The sequence below is a fragment of the Barbus barbus genome, assembly GCF_936440315.1.
Source record: "Barbus barbus genome assembly, chromosome: 11".
In the NCBI taxonomy this organism is placed as follows: domain Eukaryota; kingdom Metazoa; phylum Chordata; class Actinopteri; order Cypriniformes; family Cyprinidae; genus Barbus; species Barbus barbus.
Genome location: NC_136739.1, coordinates 7,858,212 through 7,874,788, shown reverse-complemented (window position 1 = coordinate 7,874,788; position 16,577 = coordinate 7,858,212). Strand labels below are relative to the sequence as shown.

Below are 16,577 nucleotides of genomic sequence, written 5' to 3'. Positions count from 1 at the left end.
CGGTAGAACCCGTGCAGCAGGGCAGGATTGTTAGGCTGCATTAATTAGGTCAACCGGAACCGGGAATACTTCCCAAAACACCTGATGTACTTGTTACATTGTTAGACTAATATTAGCGTAGATGTCATTCTTCTGTTTCTTTCTTATTCCGAGGTCACCGTAGCCACCCAGATCCAGTCGGTATCCAGATCAGATGGTGGATCAGCACCTAGAGATGACCTCTACAGCCAGGACACCTATGAGCCCCAGAGACTGATCCCCAGTGAAGACCCTGTCTCCTAGACGGCCATCGGGACAAGACCACAGGAACTAGATGAGTACTTTGCACAATCTGATTCTGCTTTAGCCTAGATTTAAACTGCTGATTTTGTCTGGCCAGAGTATTTCCCCGTCTAAATACCGTAAAGCTGATATAAAGCCACCCAGCTTTATATCAAGCCGATGTAAAGCTGCTTTGACACAATTTGCATTGTTAAAAGCACTAAACAAATAATATTGACTTGACTTGACTTGACGATATAACGCCTCAGCATGTCACCTCAATTAATCTAATCTGATACAGGAAGTGTGCATGCTGAAGTGTCCCGCAGCTGCCGGGGTGAGGAGGACAATGGAGCAGGCTGAGGCTGGGATGGAGGTATGTGATAAGTGATGTTTTGCAGGTGCAGCCGGAGCAGGATTCTCTAAGCTACAGTCGCTTGGCTGCATGCTGTGGGACAGCTATATTTAGATCAAGACTGTCGCACAACCACAACACCGGCCACATGCACACACACACAAACACATACACACAAACACAGAGGCATAGCGAGAGAGAGAGAGAGAGAGCGAGAGAGAGACAGTGAGTCTGGGAGGCAAACCGCATATCAATCAAAGCCGTCTGACAGACAGAAACCACTCTTCTTTGACAATTACTGTATTTTTAGTCTCGCAGGTCAGAATCGCCAACCACAATCAACTCGAGGGCAGAGTGTAAGGTGCAGCAGCGGAGCCATAACAATGACTTTAGCCAGGTTTTTTTTTTTTACTTGGGTCACCTATTTAATTACTTTTTCTTCTGATTTAGCATATCAAAAGGACAATTCAAAGATCAAATTGCTCAAAAAAGTAATAGCACTTGATTTGCAACATCATCAATATCCTCAACACAAATTAGGGGAAGTCGTGGCCTGATGGTTAGAGCGTCGGACTTGTAATCCAAAGGTTGCGGGTTTGAGTCTCCGACCGGCAGGAATTGTAGGTGGGGGGAGTGAATGTCCAGTGCTCTCTCCACCTTCAATACCACGACTGAGGTGCCCTTGAGCAAGGCACCGAACCCCCAACTGCTCCCTGGGCGCTGCAGCATAAAATGGCTGCCCACTGCTCCGGGTGTATGTTCACTGCTGTGTGTGTGCACGTTGGATGGGTTAAATGCAGAGCACGAATTCCGAGTATGAGTCACCATACATGGCTGAATGTCACTTCACTTTAAACTTTGAGCAATAGTGCGCTTTAGCAAGCACTAAATAATAATCACATTTGTTTTCTAATTGGAAGTGTAATTTCCAGAGAAATAATTGGTGCAAAAGCACACTTACATTTAAAGGGGTCATCGGATGTAAAATTACCAATGTAAAATTTTTCCCTTTGTCGGAATTGTGTTCTGGGGGGGTCGGTAAAATCTGTGGTAAAAATATTTTCTTTCATTTATGCTATCTGCACTTAGTTAAAAAAAAATACACTTTTAAGATCAGAAATGTATACCACAAGCGCACATTAAGGGGCCGTTCACACAGAACTTGTCTAAAAACGCGAGGCACAGAGCTCAGAAATGGCTTTTAAAAAAGCACAGCACAGGACGCAGAGGTCTCGAGACTTTTGTGATGCAATAACGGAAATAACAGAAAATAGCCAAACAGCAGAATAGATAGAGAATATCAGGCTCTTTTTTAAAGAAACAGGTTGTGATAATCGCTTGAATAAAATATCATATCCGGACACTACCACTATGAATGCTTTGCTATGTTGCTGTCATAAAACTGTAAACAAAAGCTCTCAATGCTTGCCCTACCTTCAGGGACTTCTGATTGGTCCACTGTTTTGGAACTGTCATTGATGGGCAGCGCTGTGTGTAAAAGTTAAAATTCTTATAACTTGACATGGCATCTCAAAAACACGGCGCTCATGTGTGTGATGCTGCAAAAGACACTAGTGCAATGGTCATACACGTCTAGCTATGGAAAAGTAGCACTTTGGAATGGTTACAAAACCTGCAATAACCATTCAGGCGGCCAACGCCACTTGATACTGAATACAAAAAAAAAGCGGAAGAAAGAAAGAAAGAAAAAGATATGGTGTTATTTACAGTGTAATTCCGTGAAGCTGAATGGAAATGGATCCCAGTGCAGAAACTTTGCTTCCAGTAACACAGAAGAGAGGCTCTGTATTCCCATAAGTGCATGTGTTAGATTGACAGAGACACAACACATCGATAGTCTGGCACAGCAACAGTCATGAGAGGCAAACGCATGTCATGAGTGTGTGAGGCCTGTGAGAGTCTGAACATATAGTGAAACAGCAAATTAGCAATACTCACTTGTTTAATGTGAGGTCCAGAATGAATTGTGATCCAAAGGCCTGAAGTTGAAATGAAGCCTGAGTGAGATAGACCTCCTATTGAAGGAAGGAAAAAAGTCAAGATTTAGCATCAGACCAGATGCTAGAATGACTGACCATCACTGATTACAGATCAAATCCCTTGAGCTATCATTGGAAATGTGCCTATTTTTACTGTGCGCTCAAAACAATGTGAAGCAATTCCACAGCAATATCTGCCTAATGTTATCATAGTCATGGCATTTGCAGCTGCCATAATCACAAACATATCTTCATATCACGATAAGGCACAGCACTGGCTGAAACATGGTTCACGCAGTCCGATTTTGTATGTCTGTTTTCATCTCAAATGGTACATAATGTGAAGTTGTTTTGAACTTATCTTTTGCCTTGCTTCCATTAAGTTAATAAATAAAAGAGAGGTCACAGCATGAATTGTCTTTCATATGCAGTATTTAAATCATGTAAAGTATCAAAACAAAAATAAATAAATTGTTTTATCAAACGGTGCTGTAATATATAAAATGTTTGGGTTTAATTTATAATTGGGTTTGGGTTTAATTTGGGTTTAATTATTAATTTATAAAATTAAGAGTGTGCCATAATTTTTAGACACACTCCTAATTTTTAAAGACTTGAAATGCACATCTTTGGTCACGACTGACAACACTGACTGGGAGAACAATCATGTCGTTGTCATTCATTAAAAAAAAAGTGCCTGTAGTCTTTCATGGATACATGAAGGAGCCCATTTTTGTTACTTAAAGGAATAGTTCACCCAAAAATTTTAATTTCTATAAAATCACTATAATCCAAAAGTTATCCACACAAAACCAGACCAGACCATCAATTAACATCCTGTGAAGTGAAAAGTGTTTCTAATGAACAAATCTATCATTAAGACGTTTTAACTTTAAGATGTCGCTTCTAGCCACAATACAAGTCCATAGATAATAACACTTCCTCCAGTGAAAAAGTCCATCCATATTGTCCTCTCACCTCAAAATCCACTGGAATATTTGTATAGAGCCGTTTTAGACTGTTTTTGCTTGTAAACAGTGCTTGATCTGTGCCTATTTCTCTCCTGATTCAGACAAGATGACTTCTTGACTGGAGAAAAAAACGTTATGTATATATGGACTCAAAATGCAGTTAATAACGTCTTAATGATGGATTTGTTTCTTACAAAAATGCAATGTTTCACTTCACAAGATGTTAATTGATGGACTGGAGTGGAGTGGATTGCTTGTGGATTATTGTGATGTTTTTAGCAGCTGTTTGGACTCTCATTCTGACGGCACCCATTCACTGCAGAGCATCCACTGGTAAGTAATGATGTAATACTACATTTCTCCAAATCTGATGAAGAAACAAACTCATCTACATCTTGGATGGCCTGAGGATTAGTACACCATCAGCAAAATTTTAATGTTTGGGTAAACATTTCAATTAAAAGCGTCTCATATCCTGCCTCAGCTGTGCTGTATTTAGATTTAGGGTTTCTATGATATAACCTGAGGCATCATGTTCTGTAAAAGGTGCTGGGTTGAATCTGCTCTCACCTGTCCATGTGGGTCAGGAATCTTAGCGCGAGTGTTCAGGTCATGGTAGGTGCTCTCCGAAGCTTCGTTCTGGTAGTAGATGAGGCGAGATGGGTATGTGAGTGTGCGCTCTGATTCCTGCGGCCCGCTAGCATTGTGCATCTGTCCAGCTGCAGTATCATCCTTCAGTAGCAGCAATGACACGGCCTCCCCGGGGATCTCAGCCTCCAACACTGACAACACACATGGAATGAACTCACTTGATGAACACTCCTGACGCTAACGCCATCTAAACTAGGCCAATCTGACACTTAACCACAGAGTAACCTCAAATTAAACTTTAGTGTCAAGTGTACTGTATGCAGACTACAGTACGTGCGTCACAAGCTACAAACAATCGGTATAAACTTGAAATATTTCAACTATGAATAATATAATTGAAATGATAACAATGCCGTGCATTCTCTCTTGCATCGGGCCCTATGAATAAGTTATACTATTGAGGGATTTCAATGGGATCTCTCTCTACAAGATAACATTACTGGTTGTCAACATTCCCTAAAGAGAAATAAACCAGACTCAAATTAAAACTGTGGTAACACTTTAGGAATTTAGGGAACACTATTCACTATTAACTAGCAGCTTATTAGCATGTATATTACTAGCATATTGACTGTTTATCAGTACTTATAAAGTACATATTCTGCATCAGTGTTGGGGAGTAGTTAACTACAAGTAGCGACGCTACTAACTTAACTACATTTTTCAGTAGCTTGGCAGTAGCTCAGTTGCTTTTTAAACAGTATAGCTTTTCCAGTAGCTAACTACTTTTTGCAGCAAGTAGCGGTGTAGCGCGAGCAAAAGCTACATTGCGTTTTGTCGAGCCTGCGCGAATCAGCGCGATGCAAGGATATTCTTCTTGTTAGATTACAAACTCATTTTTTGCCATTACCGCCACCTGTTGTTTAATCACGCATCTTGCGGCTAACGGTTCACTGATGTACAGAAGTGGGTTGACACACCCATATTATCCATGATGGAGCAAGACGTGCCGGCAGATTTGGAGGATGGAGAAACAACTAACGTTAATTACCCATGGCCTTATTTGTCCAAGTTCATGTCTCTCAAAGAAACAACAAATAAAGGTTACACTTTTTGTAACAGTCTGAGATATTTGAGTGTTGTGTGTAATAAAACAATACTCTTTGAAATCATAATTGTATTGCATTGTTTTAAACACTAAATATTTTACTTAAAACATTCCTCAGACACTTATTCAGTTATTTATAATATACGTTGTTCAAAAAAATAAAAAGTAGTTTCAATGTAGCTAGCTACTTTTTGATAGTAACTTGTAGTGTAGCTAACTACTTTTCCAAAAGGGTAGCTTGACTGTAGTTTAACTACTTTAACTTACGAGTAGCTTGTAGCTTGTCAAACTACAGTTTCAGAGTAGCTTCCCCAACACTGTTCTGCATAACCATATTACTACAACCTTACCTACTATCAATAAGCTCAATAAGGAGCAAATTGAGAGTTTCTTGAGAGAACATAGTTAATAGTGATGTGTTTCCTAATCTAAAGTGTTACCAAAATTATTTGTTAGTTCATTATTAATTAATAATAATTGATTGTTTTCTTATATGATACTATTTACTCATATAGTGTTAAATTTATATTTAGTCATTTAGCAGATGCTTTTATCCAAAGTGATTTACAAATGAGGGCAATAGAAGCAATCATAACCAACAAAAGAGCAACAATATAAAGTGCTGTGACAAGTCCCAGTTAGCCTAATGCAGTTCACATAGCAAGGATTTTTTTGTAATAATAAAAATAAAACAAGTAGATAGAATAGAAAACAAATAGAGAACGCTAGTGTTAGATGGTCTTTTTAAAAAATAAATAAATAAAAAGTCGAAAGAATAGAAAAAGAATAGAGAACGCTAGTGTTAGAGGATCATTTTTTGTAATAAATAAAAAGAAAACAAGTACATAGATTAGAAAAGGAATAGAGAATGTGTTGGCGGATCAATAGAGTTAGAAAATATTAATTAATATAGAATATAGATTAATATATAGTTTTATATATAATTATATAATATATATTATTTACTATAATACAGTTACTCTTATTTATAATAATTCCATCTGAGAAATAAAGCAGACTAATTCATTTTTAGTTCACTTCATATATAAATTAGGGCTGTCAGTTGATTAAAATGTTTAATCTAATTAATTACATGATGTGTCAATTATTAATCTAATTAATCACAAAATAAATTTGACTGTGAAAATACCCACAAAAGATTATTTAAAGCTATTTTGTGTTTAATGAGAAAGTATCAAGACATTACAAATTGTAGCTTTAGAAAGAAATATTCTCTATTTGATTCAACAGAAAATGTATTACACATAAACATTTAGGCTACAACGGCCTAACAAACTATGGAACATAAAAGAAGATAATTGGAGAAACATCTCAATATTTTTTGTTGATACAATGAAAGTCATTGGTAACCAAAACAGCTTTGTTACCAGCAGTCTTCAAAATACCTTCTTTGAAACAACATGGGGGTGAGTAAATGATGACAGAATTGTAATTGTTTTGGGTGAATTCGGGACAAAAGGCTACATGCTCCTTGCTCGTGTGATATTTTGTGATATATAGACAAAAACAAATTTTGTGATGATTTTTTTGATGTAAGATGATGTAGGACAGGTCCGAGGGCGGGGCCAGTGCATTAACTGCTTTAAAATATTTTAATCGCGTACTTTTTTCCTAACTAATGAATTAACGCGTTAAATTGACAGCCCTAATATAGGCTATATGAAAAGTTCAGATGAAGAAGCCTCTAAGAGCCATTTTAATTTTTCTTCTAAAGTTAGTGTTATCAGGCTGCTACTGTATGTTTATGTACCGTTATTACACTTTATGGAAAATTTCAAATGGCACTTAGAGGCTTTTGCATCTGAACTCTTCATATATATATATATATATATATATATATATATATATATATAATGCGATATAAATGCAATACTATTGATTTGAACATTTTCATACCTATAATTACGTAGGCCTATCATTTTATTTTATATTATATTAATAATATTACTAAGAGTCTGATGAGAAATGTTTAGCTTATATTAAGATGTCTTGTCTTGAGCAAAGTTTGAGGCATTTACGGGATCTTTTCTAAAAGGAGACTCATGAGAGATTACTCATGTTTCTCAAAATAACAAGCATGACACTGCAAGATCCAAGCAATAGTCTCATTTTGTTCTCCATTTAACCTAACTCTTGTCTAGGAGAAACAAAAGATCGTTTGTGATGGGCTATAGAATGCATATTTAAATTATATAAAATCAAACGAAACAGAGGCATTAGAACATCTGCAGTGTTCTCCTCTGTGAGCTCAGACCATATCAAGTAGCAGAGCCACAGTAAAGCAGCATTTGCATGCATGGGTCTCTTTCGCTCTCAGGACACTGCTGCTGCCCTCCGCATGCCCACACAGGATGTCCTTGCAGAAGCACAACTCACAGAACGCATCCCAGAACCGGACACTTACAAAAGTACATCGCATTCCTTTATAAAGCACACCGCAACAATCAGATTCCGCGCTGGAGGAAAGAACAAGTTCAATGCAAAGTGATTGAGTGAAGGTTAAGTACGTACCGGCTGACGCTGACGCCACGGAAGGCTGGAGACAGGAAGCGAGGATGCACGCGAGCAGATTTGAAAGTACTATCACATACATGATTCATAGCTGATTTTTGGAACAGCGCGAGATTAACGCATGGATGCGGTGATTCGCTCGGGGCTCATTGTCCTTGATGGTCCTGATGCTGCGGCGAGTGAAGGCGGTGGCCAGCCCCAGATCTCCGCGAGCGCTCCAGATAATGATGCGCCCGCGCAGGTGCCGTGCATCTGCCCACTATACCAGCTGATCCAGTCTACACTTATTAGCATAAGATACATAGTTCAAAGTATTTTAATTCTATGTATGCAAGAACTACAGCTATTGCATATAAGATTATACATGTATTTTTTTTTTTGTCATATACATAAACATATATCTTCGAATAATGCAGAGTTCCATACTCTCTCTCTCTCTCTCTCTCTCTCTCTTTCAATTCAATTCAGTTCAGCTTTATTAGCATGACTGTGCAACACAATATTGCCAAAGCATTAGCATATATATAACATAAATAACAACATAAATAATAATAAATAAAATCCATCTAAATAAATGAAAAGTTAATCATGTTTAACATCTAACATTGTGAATGGTTGATACATATATTGCTGCTATTGCAGCTGTGTTATCATCTTCTCCAAGTAAGAATGGCATTTTCTCAGTATAACTAAGTTCAGTAAATGATGGGATCAGGGCTTCAAATCTGGGGAGAAATGTTTCCCTCACATTGTGATATTTAGGACAAATCAGCAGAAAGTGTTTCTCGTCCTCTATTTGCTGTAGATCACAGTGTCTACAGATCCTCTGCTCCCGCTCTGTCCATGTTTGTCTGTGTCTTCCTCTCTCGATTTCTAAATCATAGTTACTTAATCTGTATTTGGAGAGGATTTGTCTTTCTTTAAATGGTTTAATCAATAAATAATTGACAAATTTAGTGCTTCTGTTTAGGGTTGAGTAGCATTGGAGTTTATTTTGAAGGTCAAAGTGTACTTTTAGAGATTTATCATGAGTGTCTTTTAAATTTTTTGTCAATTTCTTTAATAATGGCTTTGGGGTTGAAGCTGTAGTCAAGTCAAGTCAAGTCACCTTTATTTATATAGCGCTTTTAACAATACAGATTGTGTCAAAGCACTTACCAGTATCAAATTGGAGGATAGAGTGTCAGTAATGTATAAAAATAAGATTAAACACTCAATTTTCAGTTAAAGCATTTCATTATTGAGTTCAGAGATGTAATTGTCACAGTTTAGTTTAAATAGTATCTGCAAAATCAAATTGACGATAATCCCTAGAAATGTGCCCAACTGAACAAGCCAGAGGCGAAAGTGGCAAGGAACCAAAACTCCCTCTGTGACAGAATGGAAAAAAAAAAAAAAACCTTGGGAGAAACCAGGCTCAGTTGGGGGGCCAGTTCTCCTCTGGCCAGGAGATAATTGTTTATTTATTGTTTACTTATTGTTTTAATTAAAAATTTAAATGTATAAATGTATTTATTTATATTGTTGCAGTTTCTAACAATAAAAGTATTATGTAGTTAGGTATTTTATTATATTTTTAGTTATTTTCTTTTAGTTTTAGTTTTATTGTATTTAACATCTAGGTCTTCACTGGGGATATGTCCCCGGGGCTCATCCAGGTGTCCCGGCCTCCGCCGACAAGTCAGTCAATGAGGAGTTGGGTTTTATGAACTAGCTGAAGAGCGAGTGTGTTTAGAGGATGAGATACCCCCTCTTTCTCTCTCTCTCTTCATACTACTTCAAGAATCCTACTTTCTGTAGATTTTCTGTTCGGCAGTATAAGATGCATGATCTATGTATAACTTCATGTATAAGTATGTATAGCTACCATGGGTTTCAGTCATGAAGACCCTGAGATTCCTACACTGAAGGTCTGAACTGAAGTTGTTATGCCACTGTCTTTGTAATATACATGTTTGTTCTAATATCTGCTGAGCTATTATTCAGCCACAGGAAATTACAATCTTCAAAAATTTGCAAGTTCAACAGTTCAAAAAGAAATTAGTTCCACAACCCCCCACTCCCACAAAATAAACAAATAAATAATTAACTGTTGCAGCATTCCTGGCATAATACTGTTTTGTTGCTGAAAGAATCAGTGTGTTTGAACAAATCGGTTGAGTAAGTAATTCAATGACTCATTCATAATACATTTTTTTTGAGGGACTACACACTGTACAAAACTGTTTTTAAATCCACAGTTGATTTATATTTTGAAATTTTGGGGGAAATTCCAGGCTTTCAGCATTGCATGTTTATATCACATCTATCGTTTACTTCATGTTTACAGCATGTTACAACAACACTGTAGAAGGTCTGGCTACTATAAAAAAATGCATCCCAGTTCATCCTAAACTGGGATGAATAGGGCTTGTTCAGTTGTGACAGCAGTTTAGGGAGGTGTCATACACACACTATGTGATGATAAAGTCCTCTTTGCTAATCGTTTTAAGGTTTTGAAACAGTAAAATGTGATTGTCAGGGATGATATAAAGGATCCACGGGCAAAGGCAGTCAGTAGAAAGAGTCTTTAATGAAGACACAAAACAAGTCAGTCTGTCGTACAATAACACAGAACTGGATGAAACACAAAACACAACTGAAGATGGTCCGGTTCAGAGGACTTCCAGCTTGGAGAGAGCTCGTCGCGATGGGCTTACTGGAAGCAGCAACTGGACACCGATAACACTTAGGTGAGCACAGCAACACTAAGCAAGACAAGACGTGGTTAGACCTCTGATGGTACCTTGACATGAAGGGCGAAACAATAGCGTATGCATGACACACAATAATCCGATAAAGAACAGCAAACACAACCACTGGAAATAGAGTCACTGATTAGATCAGAGTGGGAACAGGTGTCACCGCAAAGCAGCGCGAGCGCTGATTGTGATGACAAACAGGTGAAGATGAGAACTAGAATGAGCATGGGCGTGCCTGAGTGTGTGTGAAATCCTGTGTGTGTGTGTGAGAGAGAGACAGAAAAGCAAACCTAGCCCATGACAGTACCCCTCCCTCAACGAGCGCCCCCAGGCGCTCCCGAGGAAGAAGCTTGGCGAGAACGGTAGAAGTCCTCGATCAGCGATCGATCCAGGATGTCCCGAGCCGGAATCCAATGCCTCTCCTCAGGACCGTACCCCTCCCAGTCCACCAGAAACTGGTGACCGCGCCCTCGTGGACGGACGTCCAGAAGCTTACGGACTCTGTAAACAGAAGCCATCTCGTCAATAGGAGGAGGAGGAAGGGGGGACGGGTGGCAGCGCGGATAACTGGTTTGACGAAGGACACATGAAAGACAGGGTGAACATGGCGCAACTGACAGGACAATTTGAGTCTGATCGCGACTGGACTGAGAACCTTCACAATGGTAAAGGGCCCAATAAAGCGGGGCATCAGCTTGCGAGAACACTCCTGAATAGGCAAATTGCGGGTGGAAAGCCACACTTTTTGACCACAAATATACCTGGGAGCCCTAACCCTGTGACGTTTGGCGTTAAGTTTCTTGGCGGAGCGGATGTATTCCATATTTTGATCCCTCGAGTCAGTGTCGCCATTCACCTAGCGCCAGACGGATCGCCAAAAGCCCTCGGTTACCGACGTCGTAGTTGCGCTCAGCAGGCTACAGGCGATGTGAATAGAAAGCGCACGGATGAACCTTGTCGTCAAGGGAAGAGCGTTGCGACAAGATAGCTCCTACCCCGACGTCGGAGGCATCAACCTCAACAAAAAATTGTTTCTCGGGATCTGGGGTAATAAGAATGGGAGCGGAGGTAAATAACCCCTTGAGCTGATAGAACGCACCCTGCGCAGCCTTGGACAAGGCAAATCGAGTCTGGGACGAGGTGAGGAAAGTAAGAGGAGCGGCAACCTGACTAAAGTTTCGGATAAAATGGCGGTAAAAATGCCAAACCCCAGAAACCGCTGAAGCGCGACTCGAGAATCTGGAACCGACCAATCAACGACAGCATGAACCTTGTCAGGGTACATGCTGGTCCCTTCCGCCGAAACCACCAAACCGAGAAACGTGACAGACTGGGCATGAAACACGCACTTCTCCGCCTTGACAAACAGGCGGTTCTCAAGCAAACGTTGCAAAACTCGGCGGACATGCTGTACGTGTACCTGGAGAGAGGGTGAGAAGATAAGAATGTCATCCAAATACACAAACACAAACACATTTAGCATATCTCTCAAGACATCATTAACTAAGGCCTGAAAAACCGCGGGGGCGTTGAGAACAGTAGAACCCGGTACTCAAAGTGACCAGTAGGGGTGTTAAGACGGTCTTCCACTCGTCTCCCTCCTTAATACGTACCAAATGGTAGGTATTGCGTAAGTCTAGCTTTGTGAAGACCTTTGCGCCCTGTAAGATCTCGAAGGCCGACGACATAAGAGGCAAGGGATAACGATTCTTGACTGTTATGCCGTTTAGCTCCCGATAATAGATACAGGGACGCAAGGATCCATCCTTCTTAACAAAGAAGAACCCCGCACCAGCAGGAGAGGAAGACGGAACAATGATCCCCCCGGTGAGGGACTCTGTGAGGTATTTCTCCAGAGCCTCCCGCTCGGGCGCCGAGAGAGAGTATAATCGACCGCGGGAGGTAGCCCAGGAATGGCTGAAGACCGCCCGCAAATCGCGGTACTTCTCCGGAACTCCCAACAAATCACCAGGCTCCTCCTGAAACACAGACACAGAGGAAACAGCAGGGACAGCAGACACCAAACAGTTAACATGACACGACAAATTCCATGAGAGGATAGAGCCCTTAACCCAGCCAATCTGAGGGTTGTGCCGAATAAGCCAGGGATGCCCTAAAACAATAGGAATATAAGGGGACTGGAAAACGAAAAAGGAAATAGTCTCTCTGTGATTTCCTGAGACAGTAAGGCTCACCGGACTGGTGACACGGTGAACTGAAGACAGTACACTACCGTCTAGGGCAAAGACGGTGGTGGTGTCATCCAAGTCCAGCAGGGGGATCCCCCATTCACTAGCCCATCTCTCGTCAATAAAATTGCCCTCTGCCCCCGAATCGATGAGCGCTGGACCAGTAATAGTAAAACAAGCCCATCAGAGAACAGCAGAGACAGTTGTACGAGACCTGGGTGATGAGGGGATGACAGTTGCGCTCGCCAATACTCCTCCGTCTACTGGCGAGCTCTGGCTTTTAGCAGGCACAAAGAGGCAAAATGTCCAGCCGTGCCGCAGTAAAGACAGAGGCGGTTCAGAATCCGCCGCTGTCGTTCCTCCGCAGAAATGCGAATCCCACCCAGCTGCATAGGTTCAGGATCAGATTTGAGAGGGGAAGATATCACAGCTGGTGTAAGAGTCTCTAGTGGTCTTGAATCAGAAGCTCAAACCCGCCTCTGCTGCTCGAAACACTTGTCCAAACAATTGCCCAGTTCGATAAGCTGATCTAGCTGAGTCGGCGGTCCACATGCATAAATCTCCTCTTTAAGATCCACATTCAGTCCCTCCAGAAATCGAGCGACCAGAGCAGGTTAATTCCAGGTTCATTCAGTCCGTAACTCAATGGCGAAGTCAGAGACAGACCTTCTGCCCTGATAAAGCACAACAAGAAGGCAGGAAGCCTCGTGGCCGAAAATGGATCGATCGAATATCTTGATCATCTCCTCCTTGAACAGCTCGAAACTATCACAGCAAGGGGTCTGTGCCTCCCAAGCGGACGTTCCACATTCGCGAGCACACTCTGTGAGAAGCGAAAGTACAAAGGCGATCCAGGCAGGGTCTCCTGCATACGTCTGGGGCTGGAGAGAAAAGACAACCTCACATTGAGTCAAAAAAGCTCTGCATTGTGTGGGCTCACCGGCATAGCAGGACAGGTTGTTAACACGTGGCTCAGGAGGAGGATGTCGGCTGTAATAAGTTGATGGTTCTTGGTAAAGCTGTAGTAGACGAGAAGATAAATCTATCAACTGTGCGGTCAAACTCAACTGCGTGACGGGCGGCAGACAACTCCTCCTCGTGTCTGCCAAGCATGACTCCCTGAATCTCCATTGCTGATCGAAAAGGTTCCTCCTTTGCTGGATCCATGTTGGTCAGATTATTCTGTCAGGGATGATATAAAGGATCCACGGGCAAAGGGAACAGGTGTCATGGCAAATCAGCACAAGCGCTGGTTGTGATGACAAACAGGTGAAGATGAGAGCTAGAATGAGCATGGGCGTACCTGAGTGTGTGTGTGAGAGAGAGAGAGACAGGGAAGCAAACCCAGCCCATGACAGTGATGCATAGTTTGTGATTGTGATGTATTATGATGCGACAATGGATCGGATAAAAAAATCATAACCTTTTTTAGGACAAGAACGCTGACATTGTTCTGATTTTTTAACCGTCTGTTGGTCAGCTGCGATGGTGTCTTATTGAGACATATATTTATGTAATTTGAATAGGGAATTTGCCCTTTAAAGTGGGGTAAAGAAGATTAAAACCATGTGTTATATTTAAGGTTGTTAGCTATTTCTGTTGGCATGCTGACTCATTCATTACAATAATGAACCATTAACTTCTGAATCCAATGACAGGGAACAAAGACAGCAAAGGGAAAGGGAAGAAGAGGCCAGATTAGCAGTAAGGGAAGACGTAAAACCATGAATAAAAAATACAGTTTGTTTGCATGCAGTTCATTAATTAAATACTGCTGTGGCATAATAATAATAAAAAATAAAAAAATAGTCTGAACAATGATTGGGGTTTATGAATAATTTTAAGTCAACATTATTTTAATTAATATATCTTCCTTTTTATCTAAATAGTAGAGTGGAGATAATTAGTTATTTAAAATGATATTTTTTGTGAGTCTAAACCATTTGGCATTGTATTTTATAAAGCTAATAACCAATTTTAAAAAGTGTCCACTTTTACCTTTATTCACCTTATATATTATTCATGTGACATATATCTAAAAAATATGCATAATCATATCAGATTATGTGTAAAATGTGTTATATTATGTTATGTAATATTGTTACGGAGCCGGCGAGACGAGAGGCGAGCGGATCCATTTGCAAGGCTTTTATTCAGGGTAGTGGTCACAAAACAAGCAAGGTTCATGCAATGGCAAACAGGTACAACACAGGCAAGACAAAGAGTAATCCTAGGGCAAGCGTGGGTCTACGATCGGCGAACAATATCCAACAGGGCAAGGCAGAGAGATAATCCAGGTACACGAGCAATTGTCCAAGCAAGGTGCAAACAGAGTCCGAACGGCAAGGCAAAGGGTTAATCCAGGAAACACGGGCAAGAATCAAAGCACTAGAAAACAGGCAAGGCAAGACTATGACAACTAAGTGGGCTCCGTAGAGTAGCTATTGCTAGGAGAGTGATATACGCTATACAATACTAGAGACTAAACAGAAACACAGAATGGCTCAGTAAGGCCGCTAACACTAGGAGAGCGCTAAACGCTAGAACAATACTCAGCAATCTGGAAGAGGAAGTCCAAGGCTTATAAAGCGTGTCTGAATGGATTCAGCTGTGTATGCTTGATCAGTGCCTTCAGCTGTGTGTGTGCAATCAGTGTAATGGATCATGGGAACTGTAGTCCGGAGTGACATGTAAAAGTCTGTGTGGTGTGAGAGTCAATGTAAAGAGAAGATGACATCTGGTGGTGAGCGGACTGGATTTGTGACAATTATAATGTATCAAACGTATAGACTATGAGACTATTATAGATATTCTAGATGTAGGCAATACAATTTATGTGTATGCATAAGCTTAACCAATAAAGAGTTGAAGCTAACTTTTCTGGTCATTTTAAGCCTGAATAATCATTTTTTATTTTTGGGTTTCAATCCTTATGAAACTTAATGAATTAATATACCATAGGCTACATAAAATATGCAAGACAACAAGAGCCAATGTAAAAAGAATTAAAACAAAATTCAGTTTAAAATGTTTTCATAGATGAAAACCAAAAAATACATAAATAATGCATTCCAGTGATGTTATTTCATAGTGGTTTTGTTTTTCTCTAACGGTCCGTCCCAAAACATTAAAACATTCCAGGATATCCTGTTAGAATTATTGGCCCCAGTGGAGCCACTGAGGCGATGCTGAAAACATATTCTGGATGGTCAGCCTGAGACTTTTGTGTTAAGACACTGTCCACGGCCTTAAACTATGACCCTTAACCAGCCCCTTCCTTCCAAGTTCATACGCCTGCGATGACCTCATTCCAGAGAACAGACTGTTTAATTCACAAGTGCCCCCAAGCCACAGTCATCATCACACCTTAACACATAATGATTATTAATTAATACATGATTTAAAACAAGTCACAACAAAACTGCACTAGTTACCTGCCAGGCATTCACATCTCTTTGTCTCCAGACTTTGAAGTGTGGAAGTTACTATAAGTGACATTTATGTTGGGTTACTCATGAACAGCAGTCACTTTCTAACATAAGCAGCTATTTTAGGGCTGATTTTTAGGGAAAATCTACAAAAGCTTGTTGTAATATGGGGAACAAAAATGGTATTAGACACTTATAGTTGCTGAAAGCATAAACAATAAGGCAAAATATTTTACAAATGTTAAGAATTTTTTTATGAATAGTGGTATTCAAGAAGGGCTATGACAGGGGTCGGCAAGTAAGTTCTGACTAGATGGCGGGTCAGAACATAGTCAAAGGATAATTTACGATATGAATTGATGAAACATGCAACCAGAATTGCCTGTGACTGACTGTTACAG

The 16,577-nt window shown here is 40.3% G+C and overlaps 1 protein-coding gene across 1 annotated transcript in view; it reads right to left on the bottom strand.

Annotated features, from left to right (window-relative positions):
• LOC306876816 (disintegrin and metalloproteinase domain-containing protein 23-like) overlaps positions 1–7,900 on the bottom strand; it is a gene marked incomplete at both ends in the record, with an annotated part of 50,468 nt that extends 42,568 nt beyond the window's left edge. Inside the window, 3 exons of the mRNA XM_079428229.1 lie at positions 2,576–2,652; positions 4,158–4,369; positions 7,819–7,900. Of these exons, the coding sequence (XP_079284355.1) occupies positions 2,576–2,652; positions 4,158–4,369; positions 7,819–7,900 (371 nt within the window). The remainder of the gene's footprint in view (positions 1–2,575; positions 2,653–4,157; positions 4,370–7,818) is intronic.
• Between the last annotated feature and the right edge of the window lie 8,677 nt (positions 7,901–16,577).